Source organism: Triturus cristatus, chromosome 10 (assembly GCF_964204655.1).
Source record: "Triturus cristatus chromosome 10, aTriCri1.1, whole genome shotgun sequence".
NCBI classification, from domain to species: domain Eukaryota; kingdom Metazoa; phylum Chordata; class Amphibia; order Caudata; family Salamandridae; genus Triturus; species Triturus cristatus.
Genome location: NC_140593.1, coordinates 1,247,038,886 through 1,247,062,934, shown reverse-complemented (window position 1 = coordinate 1,247,062,934; position 24,049 = coordinate 1,247,038,886). Strand labels below are relative to the sequence as shown.

Sequence of the window (24,049 nt, the reverse complement as noted above, 5' to 3'; positions counted from 1 at the left end):
TGGGTTGCGACACCGAGGGTTTTGGTGCGGAGCTCGGTGTCGAGGTAGAGGCCGATCTCTTCTTCGGTGCCAAAGTGTGTTTATCGGCACCGCTGGCAGGCTGGCTCGAGCCAGAGCCGCCGGAAGGCTTATTAGGCTTCTTCACCGGGCCTGAAGGTGGGGGGTTCGAAGCGGTGTCTTTGGTCTTGCCTAGGCCCGGAGGCGAAGGCATGACCGAGGTCTTTTTGGGTGTCGGCGTGGGAGGGGGTATTTTACTCACAACCCTCTGCGCCGGGGTGATGCCCTCCACATCCGAGTCGTCGGCTTCGGAAGCACTGACTAGGTACTCTTCGGTGTGCTGCTGTCCCGGAGCTTAGACGTCGTCCCTGAAGATGTCGACTGGAACGGAAGTCGAGGAGTGCGCCATTTTTCGTCTGGCCCTTCGATCTCGAATAGTCTTTTTGGATCTGAAAGACTTGGAGGCGGGACAGTCTCGAGCCTCGTGTTCAGGGGAAGAGGCAGAGGTTGCACACCTCATGAAGATTGGTGTGGGGGAATTTGGACCCACATCGAGAGCACTTCTTGAATGGAGTTCTTTCCATCAGCCGGGACCGGAGCTTGGATAGGCCCGAAGGCCGCCGTCGATGACTGGAATCGAAGGTGTGTCGAAGAAGGTGATCGAGATCAGGATCTGAACAATACCGTGAAGAGCGAGGATTTTGCTTCGATCGTCGAACTGGAATGTTCGGAACCGGAGCGCGAAGTATTACATCCGAGCCCGATGGCGGAAAAAAACAGAGGATGGAGCCGAAGCCCATGCGCAATACGAACCAAGGGAGGAGTCGCCGACCTCGTGACTTCCAAAGACTTTCCAAGAGGAAAGTCAAACTGCAAACATCCGGGCCCAACACCAGATGGCGATCTATGCAAAAGTGTGTAATCTGCAGCTCCTATGCCTCGAACCTTTGGTTTGGTTTTAAAAACTACTTTGTCTCCATGTAGTTGGAAGAATAGTTCTTCTAAGGTTAATCCCGGAGCTCACTAACACGTCTAAGTGAAGTGAGAGCTACAAAAAAAAAAGCGACTTTCCAAGACAAATATTGGTTTTGGCACAAATGTAGTGGTTCAAATGGAGGCCCTGTGAGCCTGGTCAGTACAATATTAAGATTGCATGCTGGAGCAAGTAGAACCCTAGGCGGAATTACTCTTAAGTTGTTCCATAAATGCCTTAATACAGGTATTCTGAACAGAGATACATGTTGCCTATTTTGTGAGTAGGCTGCAATGGCAGCACGGTGCCAGCGTACGGAAGTAAATGCTAGACCTGAAGTTTGAAGATGCAACAAATACGAAAGAATCGTTTGTACCGGTGCTTGTAATGGGTCAACCTTTTGATGCGGTCAGTATAGCTCAATTAGTTTCCCTTTGGCAGCATAGCAGTGTCTGGTCGTAGGCCTACGAACTTGTTTAAGAGTAGCCATATATTGCTGTGAGAAATGTAAGCACCGAAACGCACAAGGAGCCATATTGCAAGGTTCATCCCCCGGGAACTGGGATCTCTTATTCTGCCATGGTTCTGTGTGAGAAGGACCGGGTTGAGTGGAAGCTTCTTGTGTGGGACGAGGGAGAGTTCAGTAGTGTGGTGAACCATGGTTGACGAGTCCAGGTTGGAGCTATTAGTACTAGGGTGAGTGATGTCTGCTGGAGCTGTCTGACCACCAATGGAAGTAGTGGGAAAGAATAAAAAGCGCCGGCAAATAACTGACCAGTTTATCCATACAGAATTGCTCTTGTATAGGGGATGTGGGAACCTGGACTGAAGCTTGGGCATTTTACACTCTCTGGGGTTGCAAACAGATTTATTTGTGGAAATCCCCATTTTTGAAAGTACGGTAGGAGAACTTTGGGGTGGAGTTCCTATTTGGGAACTTGTTGCTGCGTCCTGCTGACAAGATCTTCAACTTGATTGCGTGTCCCTGGTACATGTTCTGCCAGAATATGAATGTTGCGATATATTGTGAAGCGCCAAATGATGTGGGCAAAGCGGGATAATTGCAGAGAGTGCGTCACCCCTCTGTTTTTGTAGACAATAAATTGTTGTCATATTGTCCATTCGGATCAGGACAACTTTGTACAGTGGGTTAGACAGGAACGCTTTCAATGCTAGGTGAACAGTTTGAAGCTCCAGGTAACTGATATGGAGACCCTGGTATTTGGAGTCCCAACCCCATGAATTGTAAGATTCTGCAGGTGAGCTCCCTAACCCTTTAGTAAAACTGTGAGAATGTCTTAGAGAACGGCCGCCCTTTGGACAGGTTTTGTGAATTCCACCACTGCAGAGAATTTGTGCGGCTGTCTACCAACACTAGATCGTGTAGCTGACCCCCGTGACTGTGTCCACGGACGTGAGAGACATTCTTGCAGCGATCTCATATGTGAACATTCGTGTGGGACTATTGCGATGCAGGATGCCATCATGCCTAAAAGTCGCATGAGTGTTTGGACTGACTTGGGTCTCCAGTTGAAGGGTATTCGTGACACAATGTTTTGTATCCTGTCTGCAATTGGGTATGCTAGTCCCAAGTGAGCGTGGAGTATAGCTCCTAAATATGGCTGTACTGGAGTTGGTTGAAGGTGCCATTTTTGCAGATTAAGGGTATACCCTAGTTGATGTAATATGGTGAGCGTTTGTGTGCTATTTGCTAAGTTGGGAGCTGTTTGCCTTCATGAGCCAATCGTCCAAATAAGGAAACACATGTACGTTTCGTCTGCGCAGATGTGCCGCCACTACTGCTAGGCATTTTGTGAATACCAGAGGTGCGGTGGTGACTCCAAAGGGAAGAACCTTGAAGTGATCACGTTTTCCTTGGAAGAGAAACCATAGGAATTTCCAGTATGAGAGCTGCATGGATATGTGGAAATAGGCATCCTTTAGGTCTAAAGGGGCCACAAAGTCGCCTTTTTGCAATGGGGCAAACCCTTCCTGGAGAGTGACCATGTGGAAGTGCTCGGATAGGATATAATGACTGAGTGGTCTGAGGTCGAGAATGGCTCAAAGATAGTCTTTTTTGGAAATAAGTATAATATACTCCTGCTCTGTGATATGGTTTTAGGACTGGTTCTATAGCCCCGTTGAGTAACAGAGCTGGACTCTGCTGTTGGAGGAGAGATTGGTGCTGTATGGAGAGTTTGTGTTTGCGAGGTGAAATATTTGGAGGAGTTGTGATGAGATCCAGACAATAACCATGTTGGATAATGTCCAACACCCATTGATCGGTTGTGATGTTTTCCATGCCGTTAAAAAAATTCTGAAGATGTTCTCCGACAGGTGTTCAGTGGCCCGGGAGAATGGTAAGAAAGTCCTTGTTTGGTGTTTGTATTGGCGGTCCTGGTTTTATTTCTGCAACCGCAGCCCTTGAAATGATTTCCTCTGTAGGCCCCCTGTAAAAAGGTGTCACCAGTGGGGGGGGGGGGGGGGGGGGGGGTGAACTGTCCCCGACCCTGGGGTGTTGGTGGAGGCAGACCAACCAGTGTTTGAAATTGGGCCTACAGAAGGAACCCCGATATGTGGGGGTTTGTAAGGCTCCCGTTGATTTAGCGACATCAGTAACCTTTTTCAGTTTCTACTTGAGGGTCAAAGAGTGGCTCCTTGTTAAAGGGGGGGGGGATTAGGAATGGTTACACTTCAGGTTTAAAGCCGGAGCCAAGCAGGTCTACGTAAAAGAATACTGGTGTCTATGCCTCTAGTTGCAGAGTCTAGTGCCCATATTATGGCGTTACTGCTGATTAGCTTTCCCTCGTTAACAATTTCGGAACCCCTTTACTTGTACACTTCTGGAGATGTTGGAGGAGCCCCCCCATTTCATCCCAAAGAGCCCTGTCGTAATGAGTTAAGAGCCTGACGTTGGCAATACCCCATTGACTAGCAGTTTGTGCTGCTATCCTTTTACCTGAAGCGTCAATCAGTTTTGACTCCTTTTCTGCGGGAGGTGTTTCCCTAGTGGTTTTGGAGTTTGCTCTTTTGCATGCATTAGCCACTGAGTCCGGTGTTAATTGTCCCCTAATATATATAAAATCAGATAGTACAGCCATATATTTTTTTGTCCACTCGTGGTGACATGCTTCGTGCCTTTACAGGGGCCTTAAAAATGTTGTCTGCATGGTGTAGCATTCCTTTAAGGAGTGGTAAACATGGTGACCCCTTTTAAGCAGTGGATATGGTTTCAAAAGAAAGCCATCTTCTATAGGGCCTTTATGTAAAGGATCGTTATGAAAAGCTGCAGCTCTGGCTATTAGATCTTGATAGGCAGAGGCATCATCGGGTGGTGATGGACGTGTGGGGTAAAGGCCTGAGTCTGTATCCACCTGTTGCGCTCGGTCAAAAGCATCCCCAGGATGTGTCCTCTGGCATGTTATCATCCTCATCGATGATGGGTGAACGAGGGGATGTGTGTGGTGAAGGTCCGGGTCTGTATCCCCCTGTGGCACTCGTCATAAGCATCCCCAGGATGTGTCCCCTCTGGCACGTGATAATCTTCATCGATGATGGGTGAATGAGGGGACATGTCTGCTTCAGACGCTTGTAGTGAATCAGGTGGTGGAGTAGCTGGTGTTGATGTAGGCATGGGAGAGTGTAAAGGGCTAGTAGCAATGTCCCTTTTCTTCTTTTTGAAAGGTTACACAGGAATGTCAATAGCATCTTCAAAAACTAAGTCTTTTGAAGGACTGAGGCTTTGCCGGCTGAAGAATTATCTTCTAAGTTCCGGGTTGAATTTGCAATATTTTATGCCTCGGATCGAGCCGTTACTGACTGGTTCGAGTGAAGTTTTTGGACTGTATGTGTAACATTTTGGACCCCAAGTATGTGCCAGTGCCGATGCGGTCGGACCCAAAGCACCATGACTTTTGTCTTTCGGAACCACAGTGGAACTTCGGTGAGTTGCCGAATTGGACTTTGAGGAAGTGAGTCCCCGGCTGTAAGCCGAGATTTCGGCGCCAAGCCAGAGGGCGAGGCTTCCGAATCTGTATATCTTTTCTGCAGTGTTTTCTGCCGTGGCGAACCGTAAGCAGTTTTTTCGGATGGATACGTTTCTTTTGTTTTTGATCGGGACAGTTGTACTCCTGGTCCAATGTTTCTGAGCTGACTTGAGACTGGCTGAATCTTGTTCCATGTCTGAACCAGAGTCTGAATCATGGGTGGACAGGGATTCCTCTTCGGCTGCTGCTGCTGCCTCTTCTTCCTCCTGTCAACCGAAGGTGTCCAGAGAGTCATCTGCTTGTTTGCAAAGCGATTCTTGAGGACAGGCCCGTCGATCTCACAGAAATCCTCTCGATGATCGGGTGAGAGGCAGAGATTGAAACTGAATGTTGGTCGGTGTGAGGGTATTTGGAGCAGCACTTCAGACAGAAACGGAATGAAGTGCGTTTCATCAGCAGCTCATTCTCCGAAAATTCTGTAAAAGTCGGAGGCCTGAACGGGTGTGGACCGTAAGCCGTGGAGCGAGTCGAAGAACACGACGCAAAAATGTTATTGGCTCGTAAAGCAAGATTAACTACGCAATCGAGACAATACCATTGTTTTGAAGGATCAACTAGCGAACCGAAGAGAGACGGAAAGGATCTCGAACAGAAGCGCGAGAGAATACATGCGACCCAGTCAGAAGAAAAAACAAAACAATTTTACCTTTGGAGTCGATGCCCATGCGCAGTATCACCAACAGGAGGAGTCACAACTTCGCCTTCAACAACTTTGAAGAAAAACAACTTGTAATCATCCAAGCCCAAAACTAGATGGGGCACTTACGCACAGCATGTTTATCTACAGCACACATGCGTCGGACACAATATAACCATCGCCTCCTCTTGCCAAGGCTAGGCATATTGGATTTGGCAATGCTGGTTATCTTTTAGGGCTGGGGCTCCGGTATTTCTGGTGGTAAGGCGCGATAGCCTGGCACTGAAACCTGTAGTGCCTTCTTTTTGATTGTCTTATTCAGTATGTCGAAGGCTCCAGGAGCTCGAGGGCTGCAACGCATTTCACACACAAAGTGACTGCAGTGATCATGTATGTAAATTCAACGTTGTGTCCTCAACGGCACCTGCCTCAGGTTGGCAACATTCTATTTTATACGCCCCCTTTCAGGCTCAGATTTGTAGACCAGGCCAGAGCTAGGGCCTAGACACTGCTGTACGCGAGGCTCAGCGCTTTTAGCTCTAGCTATTCCAGCCTTTGACAAAAAAGCCATGAAGATCTCGGACAGGCCGCCATTGTGGGCCTTTGGGCGACACGCATTACACATCCCAGAGTACAGTTCCTTACACCCAGAGAAATGCAATGCTTCCCCAGCTCAAATTAAAAAAACTCAGAATAACTTCCAAATAAACAGATGTGAGACTTGCTATGCATAGGATCTGAATCACACATTACGCTACAAACTCACATGAGTCCAAGCCCAATTGAGGGAAACTTAACTTTGAAGATGGCGGACAAGTGTCCCCAGCACAGCGACTTATGATGGTCTCTGATACTTCAAAACTGAAGAAAACCAAGGCACCCCCAAACCCAGGTAGGACATGTCAGCATTATGCACAGCAGATACATCTACTAGGTTTACACTATAGAGACACGTACCCTCAAAGGATGCCTCATACCCTTCTCAGCGAAGGGGCGGCAAGAGCCTCTATAAGGCTGGTGTATGAGTTGGGGTACAGGGCTTAGCTTCTCAAGTATCCTAAGTGGACCCCCTAAGCTGTGCCCAAGGCTCCGGCACACCCCATACAGGAGGACTGTACCATGAGTATGAAGGAGGGGCCTGTGCACTCAGTGTCGCACCCCGATGCAGTACAGCATGATGCATCCTTACTGGATACTTCAGGAAGGACCGGGGTTTAGAATGAACCACGCTAGCGGATTATATAGGCTCAGCAAAGTCGAAGAAACCATGGGGCCCTCGGCCAAACCTCCCACAGGCCTTAGGTTTCTACTTACCGAATTATCCCAAACTCGTCGAAGTAACCCCCGCGACCTTCAGTTCCAAAGGGCTCCTTGAAGGTCAGCACCACACACCCAATGTTGTCTCGATTCCAGATGGGACCAAAGATGCGGTTACCAAACCTGGGGAGAGAGCAGATCGTGAGAAGCGAGAGAGCGCGCAGGGGGTGAGAAGCGAGAGAGCGCGCAGGGGGTGAGAAGCGAGAGAGCGCGCAGGGGGTGAGAAGCGAGAGAGCGCGCAGGGGGTGAGAAGCGAGAGCGCGCAGGGGGTGAGAAGCGAGAGCGCGCAGGGGGTGAGAAGCGAGAGCGCGCAGGGGGTGAGAAGCGAGAGCGCGCAGGGGGTGAGAAGCGAGAGCGCGCAGGGGGTGAGAAGCGAGAGCGCGCAGGGGGTGAGAAGCGAGAGCGCGCAGGGGGTGAGAAGCGAGAGCGCGCAGGGGGTGAGAAGCGAGAGCGCGCAGGGGGTGAGAAGCGAGAGCGCGCAGGGGGTGAGAAGCGAGAGCGCGCAGGGGGTGAGAAGCGAGAGCGCGCAGGGGGTGAGAAGCGAGAGCGCGCAGGGGGTGAGAAGCGAGAGCGCGCAGGGGGTGAGAAGCGAGAGCGCGCAGGGGGTGAGAAGCGAGAGCGCGCAGGGGGTGAGAAGCGAGAGCGCGCAGGGGGTGAGAAGCGAGAGCGCGCAGGGGGTGAGAAGCGAGAGCGCGCAGGGGGTGAGAAGCGAGAGCGCGCAGGGGGTGAGAAGCGAGAGCGCGCAGGGGGTGAGAAGCGAGAGCGCGCAGGGGGTGAGAAGCGAGAGCGCGCAGGGGGTGAGAAGCGAGAGCGCGCAGGGGGTGAGAAGCGAGAGCGCGCAGGGGGTGAGAAGCGAGAGCGCGCAGGGGGTGAGAAGCGAGAGCGCGCAGGGGGTGAGAAGCGAGAGCGCGCAGGGGGTGAGAAGCGAGAGCGCGCAGGGGGTGAGAAGCGAGAGCGCGCAGGGGGTGAGAAGCGAGAGCGCGCAGGGGGTGAGAAGCGAGAGCGCGCAGGGGGTGAGAAGCGAGAGCGCGCAGGGGGTGAGAAGCGAGAGCGCGCAGGGGGTGAGAAGCGAGAGCGCGCAGGGGGTGAGAAGCGAGAGCGCGCAGGGGGTGAGAAGCGAGAGCGCGCAGGGGGTGAGAAGCGAGAGCGCGCAGGGGGTGAGAAGCGAGAGCGCGCAGGGGGTGAGAAGCGAGAGCGCGCAGGGGGTGAGAAGCGAGAGCGCGCAGGGGGTGAGAAGCGAGAGCGCGCAGGGGGTGAGAAGCGAGAGCGCGCAGGGGGTGAGAAGCGAGAGCGCGCAGGGGGTGAGAAGCGAGAGCGCGCAGGGGGTGAGAAGCGAGAGCGCGCAGGGGGTGAGAAGCGAGAGCGCGCAGGGGGTGAGAAGCGAGAGCGCGCAGGGGGTGAGAAGCGAGAGCGCGCAGGGGGTGAGAAGCGAGAGCGCGCAGGGGGTGAGAAGCGAGAGCGCGCAGGGGGTGAGAAGCGAGAGCGCGCAGGGGGTGAGAAGCGAGAGCGCGCAGGGGGTGAGAAGCGAGAGCGCGCAGGGGGTGAGAAGCGAGAGCGCGCAGGGGGTGAGAAGCGAGAGCGCGCAGGGGGTGAGAAGCGAGAGCGCGCAGGGGGTGAGAAGCGAGAGCGCGCAGGGGGTGAGAAGCGAGAGCGCGCAGGGGGTGAGAAGCGAGAGCGCGCAGGGGGTGAGAAGCGAGAGCGCGCAGGGGGTGAGAAGCGAGAGCGCGCAGGGGGTGAGAAGCGAGAGCGCGCAGGGGGTGAGAAGCGAGAGCGCGCAGGGGGTGAGAAGCGAGAGCGCGCTGAGGGAAGTGAAAGAGACACACAAGAGTCATCACAGCACCATGAAGGACAAAGTGTCACCTCAGAAACACACTAGCGCACCACATGAACACAGACTTGTTACTAAATCACTAAATGGGACACAGGCATCTGCACAAGAGAGACATTTTGGACTACACAGGGCTCACCACAGCTATAAAGCTTCACACAGGGCTCACCACAGCCATACAAGCTTCACACAGGGATCACCACAGCTATACAAGCTGCACACAGGGATCACCACAGCTATACAAGCTGCACACAGGGATCACCACAGCCATACAAGCTTCACACAGGGCTCACCACAGCCATACAAGCTTCACACAGGGCACACCACAGCCATAAAGCTTCACACAGGGCACACCACAGCCATAAAGCTTCACACAGGGCACACCACAGCCATACAAGCTTCACACAGGGCTCACCACAGCCATACAAGCTTCACACAGGGCTCACCACAGCCATACAAGCTTCACACAGGGCTCACCACAGCCATACAAGCTTCACACTGGGCTCACCACAGCTATACAAGCTTCACACTGGGCTCACCACAGCTATACAAGCTTCACACTGGGCTCACCACAGCTATACAAGCTTCACACTGGGCTCACCACAGCTATACAAGCTCCACACTGGGCTCACCACAGCTATACAAGCTCCACACTGGGCTCACCACAGCTATACAAGCTCCACACTGGGCTCACCACAGCTATACAAGCTTCACACAGGGCTCACCACAGCTATACAAGCTTCACACAGGGCTCACCACAGCTATACAAGCTTCACACAGGGCTCACCACAGCTATAAAGCTTCACACAGGGCTCACCACAGCTATAAAGCTTCACACAGGGCTCACCACAGCTATAAAGCTTCACACAGGGATCACCACAGCTATAAAGCTTCACACAGGGATCACCACAGCCATACAAGCTTCACACAGGGCTCACCACAGCTATAAAGCTTCACACAGGGATCACCACAGCTATAAAGCTTCACACAGGGCACACCACAGCCATACAAGCTTCACACAGGGATCACCACAGCCATACAAGCTTCACACAGGGATCACCACAGCTATACAAGCTTCACACAGGGATCACCACAGCTATACAAGCTTCACACTGGGCTCACCACAGCTATACAAGCTTCACACAGGGCACACCTCAGCCATACAAGCTTCACACAGGGATCACCACAGCTATAAAGCTTCACACAGGGCTCACCACAGCTATAAAGCTTCACACAGGGCTCACTGCAACATCATGAAGGAACACAAGAATCGTCACACGGAGCACACTGCAGCACCAAGAAGGATACACAGATCACCACAGCCACACAAGCGTCACACGGGCACACACTGGCCTTAGAAACACCATGTGGGCCACACAACATGCGAGAAGAACACAGGTCACACCATAGAACTACAAGAAACAGAGGGTTCAAATCACCACAATGAGGGGCGAGAGGGACACAAGAAGGGTCTGAGGGACTCACCTCAGCACCATGAGGTTCTGCACCATCTCTTTTCCCAGGTAGTGATCTATGCGGTAGATCTGCTCCTCTTTGAAGAGCGATGAGATGTGATTGGACAACTTGTTGGAACTGTCCAGATCCTTTCCAAAGGGCTTCTCCACAATGACCCGGTTCCATCCGCTGTAGAGAAACGCAAGAAAGAGAAGTACAATGACCAGGGTTGAGGAAGACCCCAACAGAAAGGAAGACACTGCTAAAGGATCAGACACAAGGCAAGAACAAGGGTGTGGATGTGGGAGAGACCACTCCCGAAACTGATGGTCAGAGGAGGATGGGGTGACCAAGAGAGAAGGAATAACAAAGGGGGCCAAGAAGTGTGAGAGGGGCCACCAGAGAGAGAGTGAGCGCTAGGACACGAGGGGCCACGAGAGAGCGAGAGAGAGCGAGGGCTAGGACGCGAGGGGCCACGAGAGAGCGAGAGAGAGCGAGGGCTAGGACGCGAGGGGCCACGAGAGAGCGCGAGGGCTAGGACGCGAGGGGCCACGAGAGAGCGCGAGGGCTAGGACGCGAGGGGCCACGAGAGAGCGAGAGAGAGCGAGGGCTAGGACGCGAGGGGCCACGAGAGAGCGAGCGAGGGCTAGGACGCGAGGGGCCACGAGAGAGCGAGAGAGAGCGAGGGCTAGGACGCGAGGGGCCACGAGAGAGCGAGAGAGCGCGAGGGCTAGGACGCGAGGGGCCACGAGAGAGCGAGAGAGCGCGAGGGCTAGGACGCGAGGGGCCACGAGAGAGCGAGAGGGCTAGGACGCGAGGGGCCACGAGAGAGAGAGAGAGGGGGCTAGGACCCGAGGGGCCACGAGAGAGAGAGATAGGACCCGAGGGGCCACGAGAGAGAGCGCGTGAGGGCTAGGGTGTGAGAGGGGCCAACCGAGAGAGCGTGAGGGCTAGGGTGTGAGGTAGGGACATCTCTGTGCAAGGATTAGTCAAGACCCAGAACGTGAGGGTCACGCTGACTCAGACAAGGAGAGACTCAGCAATGTTGTGTGAGGTCTTCGACAGAAGGAGTGACTGACAGAAGACCATAGTTGAGGAAGACTCTGGAGGGGGAGGCTGAACAAGACCTTGAATTCAAGGAGATCACAAGAAAGGCAAAGAATGTCAGGGAGCAAATAGACAGTTCAGGAAGTTTGAGAGCTCCTTGGTGAGCGGCCGATGGCCGAAGGTTGACTCTGTAGCCTAGAGATATATTCATGTGCAAAGTGGTGCAAGCCTAAGAGGGGTCGCTCAACCTTTGAAGACCTGCAGTAAGAATCCAGCTGGGCCTCTTCTCTGAGAGACCCTTCAGTAAAGGACCCACTTCCAAACTCCCCACTGGAGCCCTGGTGTCTGGCTTAGCGACTGCTCAACAGCTCGCCTACAACCTTTCATCTGTGATTTATTCTAGCCCCACACGCCGACTGCAGGGCGCAGTCCAGCCCCAGCGGGCTCTGGTCTGGTCTCATATACCGAAGCCACGCTGGGAAACAACGTAGGAGGACCGCCTTCGCAGGGAAGGGATAGCTGATGTTTGGAGATTCAACAATTATTTACTAAAATGAAGCTCGTATTTATGGACACAAAGAAGGACTCCATTAAAATGACAAGGTTCTCTTTGAAAGGAGGGGGGGGGGGGTAATTTAAGAAACGCTGTATTTGAGCTTTTGTGCAATTTTCAAAAAGTGACAAGTAGATGTCAGGGGGCAAAATTATTGCATTTTATCAAAATATATGTAAAGCTTTTATTTGAGTGATAATTCCTATTGAATTCAAGAGACTCGGCTGATCATGTTTCCTTCGTACTCGAGGGCACTCGCGGATACTCCAACACATTTGAAGGCAATTCATCAACGAAGCGATTTTTCCGGCCCCATCATTCATGCTGTGAGGCCTTCGCTAGCAGCAGGACCGGCGCTGCTGCCCGTGAGGTCCGGTCTCCGCGTTGCGTCGCTTCGCGGTCCCGCTGGAGCAGCCGCAGCGCCGCGGCGACCCGCACATGGCCGGTCCCGGGTCCCCGTCCGAGTCTGCGCGGCGGATAAAAACCATGGAACTGGATTGTGACCGGGAGTAATTACCAGAGGCGAACGATACTCCAGCATCCTGCCCCTCACTGTGTCCTTAACAAGGTTCCCTTTAATTACTTTCCTTTGGGTTCGGCAACGAGAGGCTCGTGGAGCGACTCGCTTTGTCTGCGGGATCACAGTGGAGATCCTTCCTGTAAATAACTGGCAAGAAAGCGGCGGCGCGGTGTCGGCAAGAGGCGGAGGATTAGGCGGAGGATTAGTTCATGAACATAAGAGACTGAAGAGGCCCAACTGTGGTGTTGGGGGCCCTAGGCCCTCATGCTAGGAAGCACTGACGCAGACACATGGTTGTATGGTGGGTTAACTGGCCACGAGCACGTGCGCTCGGCCCTTTTATTAGCCTAGTCACCTGACCCAGTGACGTAGGTGGTGGGTGGGTGTAAAGTGTAGATCATACACTTATGAACACTAGAACGTGTCCATGCTAGGACACTACATTCCTCCCAATCTTTAATAACAAAAACCCGGAGTCAAATGTCCAACCTAGGGGAGAAAAGACATATATATACAGATGTAATACAGTGACTAAACTTCTGCAGAGTCGCTCACGCTTCAGCAGCCTGGAGTCACAGACGATGTTCTTCCTGTCGCGGACGATGTTCTTCCTGTCGCGGGCGATCACCAGTTCACTGTGGCACCAGTCATGGGTGCTCGATGGAGTTAGTCTGTTTGACGGCTCTGCCTTGAAGTTGCTCTCACAGTCTTTCTTCGCTTTACTTTCTTGGCGACAAACGCAGTTGTTGAGTTCTTTTGGTTCAGCGCTAGATGTTGCCATTTATCTTTTTAGTCCAGTCCTTTTCTTTATCTGTGGCGTGTGTTCTGTTTTGCAGAAAGACGGGTTATTCGCAAGACACCCCTCTCACCAGGATGCCCCTCTCACAGGTGTTCCCCTGCCACGGGATATCCTTGAGGCCCTCTTCCTCAGATCTGGCCTGGGTTCAGTGTCCTGTATCGTGTTACTCCCATGCCGATAAGTACGGGTGCGGAGGAGACGGCAGGTCTCACCTCAGATGCGCAGTCAGACCTGGAGGGTGGCTGTTGGCTCCTGTCTTTAGCACGCGAAGTCTTCATCCTCCTGAGACCTTTGCTGAAGGGCGGCTGATGACCCTCTCTCGTCGCGGGGATACTCTCTCTCACCGGCATCCCTGAGGCCTTTGCCCCTGAGTCACCACGGCTGGCATTGACCAGTGTCCGTGTAACCCCAAAGGTGGGTGTTTCGAATGGTCCGGCCTGCTCACCTCTGCAGATCCCAGGTGTGCTGAAAGCATCATCAAACAGATGGTCTTTTCTCCGTGCCACGGGTGTTTTTTAGGATTTGCACACTGTGTTCTGACGCTTGTCACCTTCCTTGTCTTTGAGGTGTGAGTGGTCTTGCCACACTCTTCTCCTTGTCCTCTATTTCTGTCCCCTTTTCCTTTAGGTGGCAGACGTGCCACTCTGATATCATCCTCCTTCTTGTAGTGGCAAACGTGCCACTCAGACATCTTTTCTTGTAGTGGCAAACGTGCCACTGCGATGTCTTCTTTCTTCTTAGTGGCGGACGTGCCACTCTGGTCTCTTCATCTCTTCGCTTCACGACCTACTCTGGACCGTTTCTGTTCTCCTCTTATCTGGCCAGGCTTCTCCATGCAGCGCGCGCACTCCGCACGTGTTCCCCCTGGTCTTGTCCTCGTCCGAGAACACTCTCTTCATCTTCAGCATTCCGAGTTCGGGTCGTGACCTTCTCTTCATCTTCACCTTGTCACCAGTTACTTCGGTTGAAGTTCGTGGGGCCATGCTCATGGTCCGCTTCGGTCTTCTCCCTTTCACCAGTTGCTTTGGTTCTTCTTGAGCTTCTTGGACCACTTGACGGTCCGCGCTGCCGATCACTGGCAGGATACCTTCGGTCTTGCGTCAGACCTCTTTGTGCGACTCCTGGCGAGTCGGCTTCTTTGGTGCGACCATGTGGCAGGTCGGCTGGGCCTTTGTGGTGCGACCATTTGGCTGGTCGGCTTGACCTTTGCGTTGGGACCGTTTGGCAGGTCGGCTGGGCCTTTGTGGCGCGACCATTTGGCTGGTCGGCTTGACCTTGGAGTTGCGACCGTTTGGCAGGTCGGCTGGGCCTTAGTGGTGCGACCATTTGGCTGGTCGGCTTCACGAGGTGTGTCGCGTCGTGTGACTACCTTTGTCCGCTGCCTTGTCAGGCGCTGGTGCGTGCTACTCTTCGTACCGTCGTGGTACATCTTCAGTGTAGCGTTGCTCCTAGTATCATGATCACTTGATGTGGTGGCTTCTTGGCGCCACTGGGTGTGGCTCGACATCCTTGCCCGCCAGTGTTGGATCCTTGCTGCGCCCATCCTCTTCAGTGGGTTCCTCTTGTGTAGGCGCTGCAGTGTACTGTCCGCGTCCGGGGTACCTCTGCGCTGAGTCCGTTTGTCCTCTCGAGGGTTCGCTCCACTTGATGCGGCGACAGCGCAATCCTCGCTGGGGTGGATGTGGCTTGACACCTTTTCTTCTTTCTACCTCCTTGTTGCTGCGGGATGGCGCTGTATCCCTGTGGCACACCGTCTCTTCTTCCTGTGCTTCTGTCGCGTTCCTGCGCTTCTGGCACATTCCTGTGCGCCTCCGTCGCACTCCCGTGCGCTCACCATCGCGCCTCCTTCAGACCTTGCGGTACGTGCCTTGCTGCCTCTTCTCCCTTGCCGTCGGTCTCCTGTAGCTGCTGGACTTCCTTGGCTTGCTGTAGGCTTGTTGGTTTCTTAGTGCTGCAGTACCACCAGTGGCCACTGGGTGGCAGTGTTGCTTTTCTTTGGCTTCAGCAGCAACCTTCTGTACTGCCAGAACTCTATCCCTTGTTTTCCTTTCCACTGCTCCCGGCTTCACTCGTGAGTAGGAGAGCTGGAGGGGAGCTGGAGCCAGGCAGACCAGTGGAGTCCAGATGGGGCTGGAGCAGTGGAGTCCAGGACATGGCAGCAGGTAAGTCTCTTTTCCTACTTTTACCCATTTGTGTACTTAAGTTTATTGAGAGGCATGGGGGGCTCAGGGATGGCCAGTAAGCTGCACAGAGGGCAAAACAGCACTGCTCCGCTGTCCCGCTGGGTTTACCTTCATCTTCAGAACTCCTAGGGGCATGGTGACAGGTAGTGCCATCGCGCACTCAGTTTGAGGTTAACTTTCGGCGGCGCTGGCCGCATGCTCCTTGTGGGAGCACTGCTGGGGGTCCCGCATACTTCCATGGCCGGCGGCGGCCATTCTTTCATTTGAAAACTGCCCTCCCTGCCCGCGGCAGCTTCCTTCAGTCTTCGCGGGGCGGGGCGGGGGGGGGGGGGGGGGGGGGGGGGGGGGGGGGGGGTGCATTTGCTGGGCTCCTCCCGGCTTCGCAATCATGCACTTCTTGCCGCTAGCAGCGCTGGCTGCACACCGGTCCCATTCTGCTTGTGAGGGACACTTGGCACCGCGGGTCAGCTCCGCTTGAAGTCCCAGTTCTTAAGCGGCCTCGGGCCGCACGCCGATTCTTTCTCTCCCGCCCACGCAGCCTCACTCGGCCAGCATGTCGCGCGGGGAGCGGGCGGGGAGACGGGATCACGATGCGGCGTTTGAGGGTGGGCTCCTCTTTTACGCCGGTGCCGCTTATACTGTTCGTTGCGGGTGGGCTCCGCTTTTACTATTAAAGTTCAGTCCGCCCCTTCCCGCAGCCGGTCTCCTCTTCTTACGGGCCGCGCGGGAAGGGGGTGCAGGTGCTAAACGGCCACGGCCAGTCGCGGGTGGGCTCCGCCTCAGTCGGGACTCGTCATCGCTCCTCTGCTGCGGGGTGGGCACCCGCTTGGCTACACGCTCAGTTTGCCGCTCAGCTCCTCACCGTCCTCCACGCGGGTGGGCTCCGCGTGGTCGCCGCCACTTGCGGGGGTCGCAGCCGATGCGGGTGGGCACCGCTCGGCTCGCCATTGCTTCCGGGCACCTCTCGGCACAGCGGCAGGGTCGGGGTGGGCACCCGGCCTCCGCCTGCAGAACGACGGCGTCGCGGCCGATGCGGGTGGGCTCCGCACGGTCGGCACTTCTCCTGGGCGCTACTCGGCACCGCGGCAGGTCGGGGTGGGCACCCGACTGCCACGCTTCCTCCCTGGGGCACAGCGTCGCCTACCAGTCTTCGTGGCGGTGCGGGGTGGGCACCTGGTCACCGCAGGGCCTGCTGCGGGCTCCGCTCGCCTGGCTGGCTTCTCGGCGCGTGGCGCCTTCACCCGGGGGGGGTGTGCTCACCGGGCAGTCCTCTTTCCCCCTCATCCATCAATGCTGCGCCGATCGGGGCTTGCACACGCGGGGTAGATTACCCGCCTCGTCGCCATTGTGGTGTTGGGGGCCCTAGGCCCTCATGCTAGGAAGCACTGACGCAGACACATGGTTGTATGGTGGGTTAACTGGCCACGAGCACGTGCGCTCGGCCCTTTTATTAGCCTAGTCACCTGACCCAGTGACGTAGGTGGTGGGTGGGTGTAAAGTGTAGATCATACACTTATGAACACTAGAACGTGTCCATGCTAGGACACTACACCCAACCGATAGGATGATCACAGCTACAGGGAAGGGAGTGTATTTACACCCTCTGCTGCTTGTAATAGGATCTCATTCAACAACCAAAGCTCTGCGGGGCTCTATATAAATAAAGATGAGGATCGTTAAAAAAAAAAAAAAAAAGCGCAAAAAAGATGGGACCTTTCTAAGGTGGCACTTGGCATCGATCGCCCAAAGGCGAGCACTCGCCCTCAAAAGAAGTGTTCTGGGCACAGGTGGGGGCACAGGTGGGGGGCACAGGTGGGGCTCCCACATGGGTTCCCACCTCTTCAGCACTGACGCACCTGCCTCAGCACAAGCTTTCATGGGTGAAGACAAAGGAGCCTCCATGAATATATGCTTGGCCTTAGGAAAAAAACAAGGTTACAATTATTGCTCAACGCATGAAAATACAGTATTTTGCCTGAAATTGTAGGTTTTGCAGCACAATGAAGTAGGCTGTAGGAGAGGAACACCATTTCACAGCACTCGCATGTTTGCCCCTCCGTGGCATGATGTCCTATCCTCGCACACCAAGAGTGGTGGAGAAAGGAAAACCGGCTCAAATGGTCCCTGCTGCTGCTGGTGTTTTAGCCCTAAAACGCAGATCATCTCATGTGAAACACGCACTTCGCTCCTTATTCACCTTCTGCCACTTTCCCCTTATAGGTCTATCGAAATGAAAATTCTGCTGTATGCAGTGGTGGGACGAAACTTGCTGGGGCCCCCCTGCAAAGTGCATGGAGGGGCCCCCCACGCTCCTGACCCAGTCAGGAGCTCTCAGGCACGCCCCTGCATAGTGCTAGATGGGGCCACTGGAGCTTCTGCCCCCCCCCCCCACACTGAGGGCTGCGGGACTAATATTACCCCAGAGGCTGTATGAAGGACAACTGGACCCTGGTGTAGGACGGTGCCTTTTCTGACAGTCACCCCCACTTTTTGCCCTAGTACTGATGCTTCTGACTGAAAGTGCACTGGGTCCCCAAGGATCATGCCCCCAGTGCCAGTTCTCCTTCCCTTAAACCAAGGTAAATGTCTGATTGTAACCCAATTGGAATGAACTTCAGCGCCCCTGTAAGTCCCTGGTACCCAGGGCACGGGAACTAAAGAGGGTCCCCAAGGGATACAGCATGCATTTTGCCACCCAAAGGGACCCAGACTCAAACTATAGGCAGACTGTCAGTACAGGCTGTGTGAAATGGTACAAATAATTCCAAAATGACAGCCAAGAAAGGTTTCACCATTTCCATTTTGGTGAAACTAGGAACTCTGGGTCAGGATTATGCCCACTCTCCATAGCAAGTGGACATATGGGAAGTGTGGTCACCCCAGGGTAAAGTAGCCCATTGGTACTCCTTAAACTCAATGTTTAGGGGTCTCCCCGTGACACCAGGAATTCAGATCAGTCTACCTGGGAAACAAAGAAGGACGAAGAGCAGACATCACAAGAACTGTGGACCAGCTTCGGAAATGGCTGCTGGTGTCCCGACAATTGCAAAGAGCCTGCTCGTCCAGAAGCTACGCATCCTCCTACAGTCTGCGAGGACTGTCCGGCGCTTCAACAACCTCCTAGCATCTCCCGTGATGCGGAGGAGACGCTCCCCTGCAGCAACAACTGTCCGGCGCTTCAACAACCTCATAGCATCTCCCGTGATGCGGAGGAGACGCTCCCCTGCAGCAACAGGCGCCAACCGCACTTGTCCGGTACGTCGTTTTGCTGACCACCGGGTGCACTGAGTGGGCATCTCGCCAGGAGGAAGTAACCGTGGTTCTAGGAGATCAGCCCCATCTCTTCAGCGAGTTTCAAGGCCCTGGACCCTCTAGGAGCCTCCCAGGCACCAATACCCCAAGTACCAGAGCATTTGGCACAACCTAAGCTTGTTGAGTGTCAAGCCTTGTCACCACTGATGCATAAGCTGACCTGTCGACGAATGACTTCAGGCTCAACGATGCCTGCACCGTGAGTGGCCCTGCTGTTCTGTTTGATTTCCCTCTCCAGGTCACCCAAGCAAAGTGAGAGCCTCCAACGCAAGCAAACCGCCGACAAAAACACCTCTGCACCCAAGCCCCATATCCCGACTTCACACAAACCAATGATGTCCCCTTGCCCCAGAGACCATCAAGAGCCAAACCCCCCTGTGGGTTCTGCCGGGCTTGTCCCCAAGTCCCCAGTTGTAGCCTCTTTTACAGGTACTCTGCCATTGACTTTAACGCATAGCGCTCGAGACTACCAACGCAATCAGAACCTCTGCACCTGGACTCACCAGGGCAGGTAAAACTGAACTGTTGGTGTTTTTTATTTTTATTTTAGATCTTTACCCCCAAGCACCTCAAGTCTCAAAAGGCACCCTCAACGTTGCAAGTATATGTATGTACTGTATGTTTCTTTCAGAGGATAACGTTACCGCGTTCGAGGCTCAAACTTCAAAAAACGCTATTTGAGCATTTTACTGTAAAAATTCCATCTCCGAAAGTACTCGCCTGATTCCGATGATCTTGGTGTCTAAAATTATATAAAAATGTGTTATTTTTCTAAATTGGTCTCGGATTTATTTTTGAGTGTGCGTCTCATTTATTGATTGTGTGTACAACAAATGCTCCGCATCCTCCTCAGACAAGCCTAGACTACTCGACCACACTACCATGAAGAGAGCACCTTGGGATTGTTAAAGCAAGCCACTGTAAACCAACTAGGGTCGGCTGAAGTTTTTGCACGGTGTGCCGTTACACTGGTACACTACATAAAAAGCCAGCTTCCAACACCTGTTTTTTTCCTCCAAAATATTGGGGTATGGTGGTGGTGACACTTGTGACATTCCTGAACACCCTCCAGGAAGTTGAGCTGCCCTTGCCGACTTGGCAAACTCTGACGTCACATCCTATTCTCAGGGCCTTCGACACAGCCTATGGTATCTTATGCTGCGCTTTTGGAGGCCTCAACACCCATTCCGGTCCCTCCAACAAGCCCTGAGGGCCATTGGGCACTGCCAGACATCTCAGAGTCCCTCACGCAGAATCATCGGGGATGACTCTGCTCATGGACGTCTAACAGCCCTCAGATCTCCTTCAAACAGCCCCCTCAGTGACTAGAGACCCTCAGGACCACCCAAACAGCAATGAGTCCCTCAAACAGAAGGAGCAGGTCTCACCCTGTCCTCCTGGGCGTCTCACAAGAGCCATCATAGCCCAGAAGCCCCTCAGTCCCCTAATGAATGACTAGAGACCCTCAGGACCTCCCAAACAGGTACGAGTCCCTCAAACAGAGGGAGCAGGTCTCACCCTTTCCTCTTGGGTGTCTCACAAGAACCCTCACAGCTTTTTTAAACAGCCAGAGACCCTTTAATCCCCTCATGACCGTCTAGAGACCCTCAGGCCCTCCCAGACAGCTCCTCGCCTCTCAACCATAGCAGCAGGTCTCACTCGGTGCTCATGCAGGTCAGCCGGATGTTCCTGGTCACATCCTCGTAGACACTGGGAGGCAGGGCGAGGTAGAAGAGGCGGTTGGCAATCTTGCCGTTGGGAAGAGAAGTGATGTGGGTGTTGAGCTTCTCAAAGGACGTCCGATCATTGTACTGGCCAGAAATATAAGAGTTTCGGGCAAAGAACTTCTCAAGTTTCTGCTGATCCGCAGCGGTGACCTGAAGAAGAAACGAAAGACAGAAAAACAAATGCAGAGTCAGTAGCACTGCCAACAAGGCCTCCCAGAGGCAACTGGATCCCACATCAGAAACCCACTTAGAAGCCAGAAGTCAGGCACTCTGAAAGATGCCTGCTCAGGGTCCTGAACTGCAGAAGTGCAGAAGACACCCTGGAACTGGGGCACTGAACAAGACACCCTCTGACAGCCCCAAACTAGGCACTCCATAAGACACCCTCTTAGAGCACCCACACTGGAGACTGCAGAAACCACCCTCTGACAACCCCAAACTGGACACTACTTGGTGCCCTAAACATGGCATTGCATAACACACCCTCGGACAGCCCCAAACAGGGTTTTGCATAAGACACCCTCTTGGAGCCCTAAGTTTGGCACTGCATAAAACACCTTTCTTAGAGCCCTGAATTGGGCACTGCCCAAGACACCCTGTTAAAGTCCTGAACGGGTAAACAGAATAAGTAGAGCACTGCAGAAGCAGTAGGAGTTACCCCATCACAACTGTTCTTGTGGCTCACAGTACCCCACCCGCCACACGAACAAATGTCCTAGCCGCAAGGCTCAACTCTTCCCTCGCAGCCACCCACAACAAAGTTCTAAATGACTACCTACTGACAAATCACCAGAGACTCTTCAACGACATTTGAGAACATACATTACTCAGACGAGAGTATACAAAGAAAATGCATATTCTTCATAATTTAGGGTCCAGGATTATCACATAAGCATAACATGATTTCTGGTAAACACAAAACCAGATTGCACATCGGATTGGCCCATCCAACTCGATCTGAGAGACCAGTAACCTGAAGGATCTAAACGCTACAGTTCCAATGAAAGTCTTGGGCAGCAGTATCTTTTCAATCCGTGAAAGAGTCCCAATTCCACATGAGGAAATATTTATAAACATTTCTTTTAAGCATCACAAAGACTATACCAACAGCATAATCCTAAATTTGTAAAAATATAGCTGATGTAGTCCCACAGACACGTGTTTCGCAGCTGGTCCTTCTTCAGGTCTTTCTAACTTTCTAACTTAAGGACCATGGAGCAATTCTTATAATCGTTCGAGAGGACTTCTTTAATTTCTCACCAAATGAAAGAACCAAAATCCTGGATCTTTTGAACACCCAGTGTCTCCAGTCAAGATCTCCAGGTCTGTCGAGCGAAGCATGCCCGTAGGATGACACCGGTCACGGAGCGCTATCTTAAGGCCTTATCCAAACGTTGGTGCGTAAAGAATACACTGGGGATGTAATCTGGTAGCAGAACTTGTTAACCACGGTTGCTCCATCATAAAGGAACTCCAGGCTGCTCCGACAGGGCTCCCGGAAGGCCTCTCAGGGCAGCACTGGAGAGGAGGAAGGACATCTTCTGGAGTGGAGGGAAAAGAAGGTACAAAGAGTGGCAGCCCTGGGTGGCAGGAAGCCATTCTCCCCCCCATTTTGGACAGGGAGGTGAGGCTATAATATATAAGACTCCCCCATGACCACTCTGCCCTTGCGTACAAGTTGAAAGCAGGGATAGAATATATTGGGGGTAAATCACATAAAATTACAGATGGATAAAAAGTGGATTAAGGAGACAGTTTTCACCTCGGGGGTTCTACGCGACATTGCAAACAACTTGCACTTCTCCTTCGTTGTTCATCTGAGGTCAGTCAGAACCCCTCAGTGACTAACATCCCAGTAACTCACCAATACCCATCTTTATTGTTGTATATTTATTCTTCTTCTTCACAGAAGTAACCGCACTCTGGACATGGAGTTATTCACTGCCTGCAGTTTCCTGCTAAACAGACCAGCTGGGAATCGACCTGGATGTGATGACAACCACGCCATCAACCGATAGCCTCTTAGAATGACAGCATCGCAGACCTAAGTGGATATAGAGTACAAAACTCCCAGAAAGCATGTTCTCAAGTGAAAGCCAAATCCTGAAAACGTGGTGTCTGGATGAGACGTTGGAGGCAGCATCAGTGTCCTGGACCAGGGCTGGCCACATCCGAAGGGAAGGGCGGTGTGCAAGGGACATGAGCGGGGGCCCACCTGCAGGACCTCCACCCCTTCCCCTCCCGCGCAGGGGGCGCATGAGGGGTCTTCAGAAATCATAGCACTTTCAATGTTTTATTTGTACAATATATTATCGGTTTTATTAACTGAAATAAAACTACCTTTAACCTTTGAAGCAGTCTTCAGGAGTCACTGCTGCTCTGCTGAATTCAGAGAGGAGCAATGGCTCGGTTCACAGGCACAAGGAGGCCAGGAGCCAGTGATAGGGGCTGAGGGGGAATGAATGGCCAGTCTCTCGTGCTCAGAAAAGCCCTTCTTCGGGGAAGGGCAGAGGAGACTGAAGCGGAGACAGAGGTAGGGGAGGTGGGGTGCTGGGGAGCCACAACCCTCACCCGCACAGTGCATGCAGATGAAACTGGGTGGTAAGAGTTCATAAACACATTCCATGTCCCAGCGAATACCAAAAGGTGTCCAGAGGGGTTGACAATAGGTCGTCCTCAGAGAGGCCAGAGCCCCTATAATACAACCCTCTATAAAAGCAAATGTGTGTGGGCGCAAGGGGGTACATTACACATCGCCCCCATGTTGGGGACTCAGCACTGTGCTGCATCCCTGGAGCAGGCCACACCATTCCCCATTGGATGAAGAAATGGTTGTGAACTCCAGAACATCACCATAACAGTGATTGGTGCAAGTGTGAAATGGGTGCTAAGGTGTGTGCCGGACACGGGCAATTATGGTGAATGAAAATCAAGTTATTTACCTGCAACAATAGTTTTGCTGCTTGAAACGGTTCTAATGGGGATAATGGACGGAGCGTTTGAGATAATCAAACAGTCACCCCCAGTCAACTGATCTGGGTTTAATCCATCTTCATTCTTTAGCTCACTCCACCACCCCAGTTCGGCAGTTCGGGCTGGCCTGTTCCCATGAGGCACAGGGTCAGACTGATTTGCATATGGCCATGTCTGAACTGGGGAGGTGGAGTGGGCTAAAGAATAATTATGGATTAAACCCAGATCTGTTGACTGGGGGCGAGTGTTTGATTTGCTCAAGCGCTTCGTCCATCATTCCCTTTGGTATCGCTTTGTTCGCCCTAAGTTGGCAGGGTATGCCCAGACGTGGGTCCCTTGCTCACTTTACCACTGGATTTAAGATAGCCTGGCTGGCGAGGGTTATGAACCTGAAACCGGTCCTAGGAAGCTTGTTTCCGGTCCAGGGAAGACATGGCTTGGCAGTTCGGGCTGGACTGTTCCCATGGGACAAAGGGTCAGACTGATTTGCATATAGCCATGTCTGAACTGGGGTGGTGGAGTGAGCTAAAGAATGATGGATTAAACCCAGATCAGTTGACTGGGGGTGAGTGTTTGATTTGCTCAAACTCTCCGTCCATCATTCCCTTTGGTATCGCTTTCAAACTGTCCTAGGTTCACTTACTGGACTTTACTCTGCCATCTGCCCGCTGAGTCCCGACCG

General features: G+C 53.1%; 1 protein-coding gene across 5 annotated transcripts in view; it reads right to left on the bottom strand.

Moving 5' to 3' along the window:
• The window catches only part of G6PD (glucose-6-phosphate dehydrogenase), a 136,145-nt gene that overhangs the window by 62,142 nt on the left and 49,954 nt on the right, over nucleotides 1-24,049 (bottom strand). For all 5 annotated transcript variants that reach the window (XM_085629907.1, XM_085629909.1, XM_085629910.1 and 2 more), the window contains exons 5-7: nucleotides 20,327-20,544; nucleotides 10,284-10,442; nucleotides 6,968-7,093 (exon numbers count right to left, since the gene is read on the bottom strand). In XM_085629907.1, the coding sequence (XP_085486033.1) occupies nucleotides 6,968-7,093; nucleotides 10,284-10,442; nucleotides 20,327-20,544 (503 nt within the window). The remainder of the gene's footprint in view (nucleotides 1-6,967; nucleotides 7,094-10,283; nucleotides 10,443-20,326; nucleotides 20,545-24,049) is intronic.